The following is a 9,189-nucleotide window of genomic DNA, read 5'->3' as shown; positions in this document are numbered from 1 at the left end:
GATGTACCAAGCTTCTATAATAATGTAGATAAATAGGGAGAATTTATGGATCTTGTGATGTTGATTGAAATGATATGTTGGCAATAAAATATTTCAGTGCAGTTTGAGGGCATAAATTCCTTCCTAAAGCTTATTAGCTATACTTGAGTTAAATAAAGTGAGCAGTTGAAGTGTAGAGGCTAAAATTGGAAGAAAAAGCTCTAGAGAAAACATTTAAAGTAAAGTAATATTTAAAGTAACATTACCAGTGGTGTTTTTTCTATTTGTCTTAAAACAGAGCTATTTTGATACAAATTCTTCATGTTGACTAAATATTAATATTCCATTTTTTCTCTACTTAAAATACTACCTGGTTCTGATGAGAAGTTGAGGTATGGAGGGCTGAATAAAATAGGAGATTGTTATTATGCAGTTCTGATTACATCTGTGCACATTCTAGGTTGCAAAGAAATGTATGTTTTGCCTAACAATAATGTCACTGCTGTCATTCATGAATTCAGCCTCCTGGGTTTCCCGTGTAGTCAAGAAGTAGAAGTTCTCCTTTTTGTTTTGTTCTCTGTCATCTACATCTTGACCTTGTTGGGCAACAGCGCTATTATCTGTGCTGTGTGGTGGAACCAGCAACTCCACACCCCTATGTATACTTTATTGGCCAACTTCTCTTTCCTGGAGATCTGCTACATCAGTTCCAATGTACCCAACATGTTGCTCAACTTCCTATCCAAGACCAAGACCATCTCTTATAATGGCTGCATCTTACAGTTCTACATCTTCCTCTCTCTTTGTGCTACAGAACTCTTCTTTCTGGCCCTCATGGCATTAGATAGGTATGTTGCCATCTGCCACCCACTGCACTATTCTACCATAATGACTGGGAAAGTCTGTGGAACCCTTGTGTCTGCTTGCTGGGTGGGTGGCTTTCTCTGGTTGGTGACCCCAGCCGTACTTATCTCCCAAGTTCCATTTTGTGGTTCAAATGTCATTGACCACTACCTGTGTGATCTTGGGGCAATGCTGGCCATATCATGTTTACCTGTCCCCAAGACAACTCTGACTTGTAGCATTTTCAGTGCTGTGATAACATTCATCACTTTGTTCTATATCCTTGTGTCCTACACACTAGTCCTTCGAGCTGTGGTTCAGGTTCCCGAAGGTTCGGGTAGGAAAAAAGCCTTCTCCACGTGTGCCTCCCACCTGATAGTGGTGTCCCTATTTTATGGCTCAGTCATGGTGATGTATGTAAGCCCAGGGGCAGCCAATCAGCCTGGTATGCAGAAGTTCTTGACCATGTTATACTCAATTGCAACTCCACTTTTAAATCCTCTGATCTACAGCCTCAGGAATAAGGAGATGAAAGTTGCCCTGAGGAAAGTTATGTGTAAAGTTTAGAAATAATTCCTGAATGGGAGATGGCATAGTGCAATAAATTCCTTTTGAGTTCTGTTATAAAGAATATAGAAAAATTATACTTAAAAGTAGGAAAAGGAGCTAGATCTAGAATAAATGTGTCCACATGAGAATTCCTTAAAATTCCAAGCTTGTCTGCATTCTGTATTGATTGAGTGAGTATGGTCAAGTTACTCAAATTGTTATTTGAGTATCTGCTATTTGAGTTATCTGTTTTTCCAATTTTAACTGGAGATGACCTTAATAATCATATCTATATTATAGAGTGTTTGAGATTAAATGACTTACTATATGGAATCATTTAAAATAGAGCCTGGCTCTCAATAAATATTATATGACATGATAATATACTATTATTAATAACAATTATATCCAAATTTATTATCATTAGCTATCATTGTCAAGTAAGAGCTTCAGCAGTTTCTTTTGTCAAACTGTGAAATGATAATCATATTATATTTATATAAAGAAAAAACAGTCTATTTTTAAGGAAAAAAAGTTTTGTTTCTTGAAGGAGGTCTATATAAATACAAACCAAAACAAGAATAATTTTTGCTCCACCTCCTCCCCACATTTCTTTGTGTTATGAAGATGATGACAATGATTTGTTGGACAAAGATTGATGAAGACTGTGTTCTGGTTCCACCTCAGTGAATCAAAGCCTTCATTCCCAATTTTTAAAAAGGACACTTTGGAGGTTTTATGTGGATCAAATGATCAATCACGTGTAAAAGTATTTGTAAAATGCAAACTACAGTCAAAAGATGAAAGCAGTCAAATGTCCATCTACAGATGAATGGATCAACAAAATGTGATATATACAAACACTGTAATATTATTCAGCCTTATAAAAAGAAGGGAAATTCTGGGGTGCCTGGGTGGCTTAGTCGGTTAAGCGTCTGACTTTGGCTAAGGTCATGATTTCAAGGTTCATGAGTTTGAGCCCTGTGTCGGGCTCTGTGCTGACAGCTCAGAGTCTGGAGCCTGCTTCAAATTCTGTGTCTCCCTCTCTCTCTGCCCCTCCCCCACTTGTGCTCTGACTTCTCTCTCTCAAAAATAAAACGTTAAAAAAAAGAAAGAAAATTCTGAAACATGGATGCACCAGCTTCTCACAAAATGACAAAGACTGTATAATCTCACTTTTATAAGGTTCCTAGAGCAGTCAAATTCATAGAGATAGGAAGTAGAATGGTGGTTGCCAGGGGCTGGGGAAGGGGGATGGAGAATAATTGTTTAATGGATACACATTTCCTGTTTTGGAAGATGAAGAATTCTGGAGACCAGTGGTGGTAATGGTTGCTTAACAATGTGAACGTGCTTAATGCCACTGAACTGTGCACTTAAAATATTAAGATTTGTTAAATGTCATGTGATATATACTTTACCACAATTAAAAATAATTTTGAAATGTAAAGCGCATTACCAATGTCAGTTTTGTTTTTGTTTTTGTCTTTTTGATTGTTATAATGTTAGCATTTTCATTATATTCTTTTCCAGCAACACCTGCTGCTGCAGTCTTGTCTGTGTGTGCATTTTCTTTCCATCTTGTGATGTTGCTGTTACAGCTTTTTCTCAGTAATTGAAACTACAGATAGGATAGGATTTTTTCCCTTCAGGTCATGAATATTTCTCCACTCCCCAGCTCTATCATTGCTCTGCCCCACAAGGTGCCTGCCCCTTTGTTTTGCTCTTTGAGGACACAGAGAGTGGTCTCAAGGAGGCAGCCACCGCCCCCCCCCCCCAAGGGCAGACTTTCACCTCAGGGAGTTTCTTCTACCCTAGTGCTCATGATTGTTAGAAACTGCATTATCACTAGGGATAAAATTAAAGAAAGGAATAATTTTGGTTCTGGCCTGAGGTGTGCAAACCCTTGGCACATGGAGAAATTTGCTCTGAGGCTGCTCAGTGTTGCCAAGTCTTTAGATCACATAGCAGAACCTCTCCTGAGGGTCTGAAGTACCTCCTAGCTGAGCTGACTGGCTTCTGCCTGGTGTCAAATTCCTCCCCCACTGTGAGCCAGAGTTGTGATGTGCCTGACCTCAAGGAGGAAGAGAGTTCATCCTCTGTCTGTATGCTTTTCTTTTTTTTCAAGTTTTTATTTAAATTCTAGTTAGTTAACATATAGTATAATATTGGTTTCAGGAGTAGAATTTAGTGATTCATCACTTACATATAGCACCCAGTGCTCATCACAAGTGCCCTCCTGAGTACCCAAAACCCATTAGCCCATCCATCACCCACCTCCCTCCATCAACCCTCAGTTTGTTCTCTATGATTAAGAGTCTCTTGTGGTTTGTTTGCCTCTCTTTTTCCTCCTTCCCCTATGTTCATCTGTTTTGTTTCTTAAATTCCACATATGAATGAAATAATATGGTATCTGTCTTTCTCTCTCTGTCTAGCACTGCACACCTCAGGTGGACTTGATCTTACATACCCATCCCAGAAATAGATGAGCGACACATGCAAGCAACATGTATAATGTAAAATTTTCTACCACACAAAAAGTGAAAAGAAACAGTGAAATTAATTTTAATGACCCATTAGTTCAATATAAAAATGTTTTAACTTGTAATCAATATAAAATTATTAACCAGATATTTTCTATCAGTTTTTTGTATACTAAATCTTGAGAATGGGGCTGAATTTCATACTTACAGTACATCTCAATATGGAGCAGTCATATTTTGAGTGCCAGTAGCCACAGCTAGCTAGTGGTTACCATAATGGACAGTGCTCTTCTGTGGCTTCTTATGTTCTCCTTTGTAATGAGAGTGGGTGTGGATGGGGTGGATTATGGTTAGTAGATTGGGAGCTTTCAGTAAGTAACCTTAGATAAATGACTTCTTGTCTTTTCTTTATTCTGTCTCCGTTCCTCTTTGTCCTCTTCCTCTAAAGGGATATTGAACTTTAAAACATAGCTTTTAGAGAGGAAGGAGGGATAAAAACCTGGAAGCAGCAAAAGAGACAAGGAAGACTCTCTTTGTTACTAGTGGAGTGAGATCATAGCCATTTTGGGAGAAGGCGATGTACTGATGCTGTCTTCACAGCAGACAGTGTAGAAAGGTTGATGGGGAGGGAGATGAGGGTAACTTTACCAGGAGACGGTAGAGCTTTGCTGCTTCTCTTTAGTCTTGCTGATGGTGGTGTGGAGGCCAGAGGATGTGTGGTCTTACACATGGAACTCTGGGGCCTACAAAGTCTTCCAGGCAGCACACTTGGTATTGGCAAAACACGGATACATATGATAGGATCCTTGTTCTTGAGGAATTCTGACTTATGTGGGCATAGATGTGTTAATTCCAATGAAAAATGCTAAGAGAGAGGAATGCATAGTGTGCCAGAGGAACACAGAAGAGTGTTGGACTAAGTATAGGTTAGGAAAGTGTTGGTGGGAAGTGTCAAAGAAGAGTTCACAGAGAACCTGATAAATCATCTGAATCTTGAATGACAAGCTGGAAGTTCTTTGGATAGAAGGGAAGGAGGAAGGTGAATGATGACATTACAAGCAGGAGTATTGCTGAGTTTAGAATGAATGGGGGGGGGGGGGTCCTGAAAGGAGATGAACTTAGGGAGGCAGGAACTTAGAGACACTAAAGAGGTTGAACTTGATCCTGTAGCAGAGAAGGAAATATTTAAGAATTGAAAGCAAAAGAATGATATAATCAGACATGCATTTTTGAAAATTTGGCATCTTTGTTTAGATTCTGTGTCACTGAGTGCCACAGTATAGCTCCATCTTTCATCAAACATAGTGTAAGCAATCCAATTAACTTTAAGGAGAAGATGAATTCAAATTAATGGTATTGACTCAATCTTTTGAGAATTTCACAATTCCTCTTGAAAACATAGCTGACATCTCAGAGTCTTACAGTCAAGGTGGGAAATCTCTGTTTTATATTAACATTGTCAGAGTTTAAGGTTAGTAGTTTGAAGTTGCAGTTGGGAAGGTGTTCAATTAAAATCATATTTCATTCCTAATTGAACATGCCCAAATGGAAATTCTGAGCCTTTCTTTCACCATAGACTCTAAACAGTGGAAAGATCTCTGGGCTTTGACCACATATTTGACTTGCCATCTGAGAACCATTTAAAAAGGTAGGATAACAATGATAATAACAACAGCAACTCCTTTACCTTACCTCAAGCCCTATGTTTTGTAGCATATTTCCATGGAGGCTTTTTGCTCTTGCATATTGAAGTTATGACAAAGTCTGTGTTAAGTGTTTTACAGCTGTTATGAGCCAGCAGAAACTACTCTTTAAAAATTTTTTTTAAAAATGTTTATTTATGAGAAAGAGAGGGAGAGAGAGATTGCGAGCTGGGGAGGGGCAGAGAGAGAGGGAGACACAGAACCTGAAGCAGGCTCCAGGCTCCGAGCTGTCAGCACAGAGCCCAACGCAGGGCTTGAATGCACAAACTGTGAGATCATGACCTGAGAGCCAAAGTCAGATGCTCAACCAACTGAGCCACCCAGGCGCCCTGAAACTACTCTTTGTAAAGAGGTTAAAAAGCTATGTTCTAGAATATGGGAACCTATCTTAAGAGATTAGAATATAACAATTCTTGGGGTGCCTGTGTGGCTCAGTTGGTTAAGTGTCCGACTTCGGCTCAGGTTATGACGTCACTGTTCATGGGTTCAAGCCCTGCATTGGGCTCTGTGCTGACAGCTCAGAGCCTGGAGCCTGCTTCAGATTCTGTGTCTCCCTCTTTCTCTGCCCCTCCCCTGCTTGCACTCTTTCTCTCTCAAAACTAAATTCTGAAATATAAAAAAAAATTAAAAAAAATTCTCCAACAAATGTATGATGTGTAAGATTTGTGAGAGTTCTAAGAGTAATAACCTGGTTTAGTAACAGATCTAGTGAGTTCTGAAGAATCTTACATCCCTCGTATGTGCTATTAAAATAGCAAGAGAGCTAGGTTGGTTTTATAATGGTGTGTGGGCAGTTAATACAGTTCCCCAGGTTTTTGTTTAGTGTGGCGATTAGCTTTGTGTTCTTGAGGATGTACATTGTAGGTTTGAAGGGTAGACATTGGGTCACCTTGGATGAAAAAAGTCTTAAGGATATGTTCCATATTCGTTCAGTTGATATTGACATACATCATCATAATGGAGCTATAAAATAGTGTTGCTATATTCATTTATAATGCCCAGTTTGCAGAACTAGGCCAGCAGCACAGTATGAAAAGCTAGGTCTTGCTGCTAAGGACAGAGAGAAAAGTAATAGTGCTGAAGAAAGCTCTGAAATGTCTTTGGAGGGAAATGTGGCTACATTGACCTAAATCTAAAATGCTCTCACTTTATGACTCACAATTTTTGTTTCTCAGAATTTATCCTTCATAAACATTGTTTTTTAATTTGTGCCATTTTAGAATTAGAAAATTGAAGGGAATAAGCCCACAAATATATACATTTTAATATAGTCAACCACAGATTGTTTTCATATATTTATCAAAAAGTAAATATTTAAGTCAATTAGTCACATTATTCTCCAAACAACCTTATTTTTTAGTGGATCAAATATGAAAAGTTTTGGGGCACCTGCGTGGCTCAGTTGGTTAAGAGTCCAGCTCTTGATTTTGGTTCAGGTCACGATCTTACCATTGTGAAATCAAGCCCTGCATGGAGCTCTGCACTGTCAGCGTTCATATTCTCTCTCTCTGTCTCTGTCATGCTCTCTCTCAAAATAAATTAAACTTAAAAAATTGTAAAAACAAATATGAAACATATTCACTGGTTACTTAAAATCCAGATGGGTGTTCCTGATTGACAGATGATTGTTTTTCAAATGATGATTCTGGAATTCAAGGTATTTTCCATCCTTGTCTTCATAATCTTCAAAACTTAGCTTCCTAGGTCAACATACTTAATTATATCCAAGATCATCAAGGATGATGTCTGGATAAAGCTTCAAGTGTTACACATCAATTTTAATTACATTCTACTAACTAGAACTCAGTTACATGAGCATACATACCTCCAAGGGAGCCTTAAAAAATATATTATTGACTTGAAGAAGAGGAAATGAATTTGTCTGTCAGTGTTTTAACTTCTTAGTTGACCAACATCCATCCTATGTGATCTACATGTAGGGATAAGCAGTTTGAAAAGTATGGAGATGCTGTAGATGTTTAATAGGCTCATTAAGGATATAGTGGACAGGATCTTTAAACTGTCATTTAGACAACAGGAACGGGAGACTCTAGGTCTAACAAAGCTTGAAAGTAATGACATGAAAGCATCTGATGTCAAACAAATTTTTTAGCTAAGAAGTAATTTATTAAGGGGGTGCCTAGGTGGCTCAGTTGGTTAAGCATTTGACTCTTGATTTCTGCCTGGATCATGATCTCACAGTTCCTAAATTCAAGCCCTGCATTGGGCTCTGCACTGACAGCATGGAGCCTGCTTGGGATTCTCTGTCACTCCCGGCCCCTCTCCTGCTCATACATGCTCTCTTGCACTCTGGCTCTCAAAAATAAACAAAAATAAAAAAAAAAAAGTAGTTTCTTAAGGTTAGGAGAGGAAACTCTGGAAGGAATAATACTATGTTAGCTTGGAATATGTGTGTATATGTGCATACGTGTGTGTATTTGTGAGTGCACCTATGAATGTGTGCACATTCGTGTAGTTTTCATCCTTGATATGATAATCACTGAGGGTGAAACATGCTCAAGTCTGTATGATGCACGTTAATTGCCTCCATTGCTCCTGGGGTTGAGGTCTCCAGAGACAGGCTTCAGAGTCTAGAAAGGATAAGTAATGGGGAATGGAAAGATTTGTGGCTTGTTTTATTCTCTGAGTAAAACCTGAAAGGGATCTTTGTAAAGAAAGGAACCAAAAAGCATCCTACCAAGGAGCTGACATCTCCGACTTCTGGGCTGCACTGGGATAAGTAGGTCTGGGCACATGGAACAATAACTTCTTTCCTGTGTCTCAATGTCCATTTTGTTTTATCTATTGATAGGAAAATGGAGCAAAATTTTCATGATTATTTTCCTTTGCAAACACCATTCCTCTTATACAAACCATATTAGACATGGGATTAAAGAAATGTTTTCATTAAATTATCATTCTGTCTTTGCAGGTCACCTTCAAAAGAACTGTTCTTTGAGGGTAGAAGGTTTTTCTAAGTTTCTAGTTTCTTTTTCTTTTCTTTTTATACGGAAATAGTTCATTTTTTTACTTTTTAAAAAAATGTTTCAAGTTTTTATTTAAATTCTAGTTAGTTAACATATGGTATAATATTGGTTTTAGGAGTAGAATTTAGTGATTCATCACTTACACATAACATCCAGTGCTCATCACAAGGGCCCTCCTCAGTACCCGTCACCCATTTAGCCCATCCCCCACCCACCTCCCTCCACCAACCCTTAGTCTGTTCTCTATCATTAAGAGTTTCTTACAGTTTGCCTCTCTTTCTCTTTTTTCTTTCCCCTCTATTCATCTGTTGAAAAGGACTGTATTCTTAGCCAACAGGAAAAGGGATCAATTTTTCTTTAAAACAGTGGCAACAATTTAGATGCCTCTCTTGTTTACTGTTCTCTTTCACATGAGTGACAACATAGCAGATCAACACCCATTATGTGTGGCTTGTAGGAGAGGAAAACTTTGTAAGTGGAAGCTAATTTATTTAATGTGGTATAATACTCAGATTCAAAGGAGTCAAAAGAAAACAGGGGACTGGGGAATGAAGTGGGCTCAGAGAGAGAACCAAAGGCGAGGAAAGGCAAGGAAAGGAACACTTGTCTTCAGCATGTTGACGTGTGGGAACAGAAGGAGCCAGG

At 38.5% G+C, this 9,189-nt stretch overlaps 1 protein-coding gene across 1 annotated transcript; it reads left to right on the top strand.

Moving 5' to 3' along the window:
• The first annotated feature begins 450 nt into the window (after window positions 1-450).
• On the top strand, window positions 451-1,389 carry LOC131517946 (olfactory receptor 11G2-like). The gene has a single exon (XM_058740570.1). It carries the CDS (start codon window positions 451-453, stop codon window positions 1,387-1,389), a length of 939 nt encoding a protein of 312 aa, XP_058596553.1.
• Window positions 1,390-9,189: the final 7,800 nt, after the last annotated feature.

Source organism: Neofelis nebulosa, chromosome 7, assembly GCF_028018385.1.
Source record: "Neofelis nebulosa isolate mNeoNeb1 chromosome 7, mNeoNeb1.pri, whole genome shotgun sequence".
In the NCBI taxonomy this organism is placed as follows: domain Eukaryota; kingdom Metazoa; phylum Chordata; class Mammalia; order Carnivora; family Felidae; genus Neofelis; species Neofelis nebulosa.
The sequence above is the reverse complement of the archived record's forward strand: the minus strand, read 5'-3'. Positions and strand labels throughout refer to the sequence as shown.

Excerpts from the sequence above, each read along its gene's own strand:
- LOC131517946 (XM_058740570.1), top strand. The coding sequence starts at position 451 with ATGTATGTTTTGCCTAACAATAATGTCACTGCTGTCATTCATGAATTC.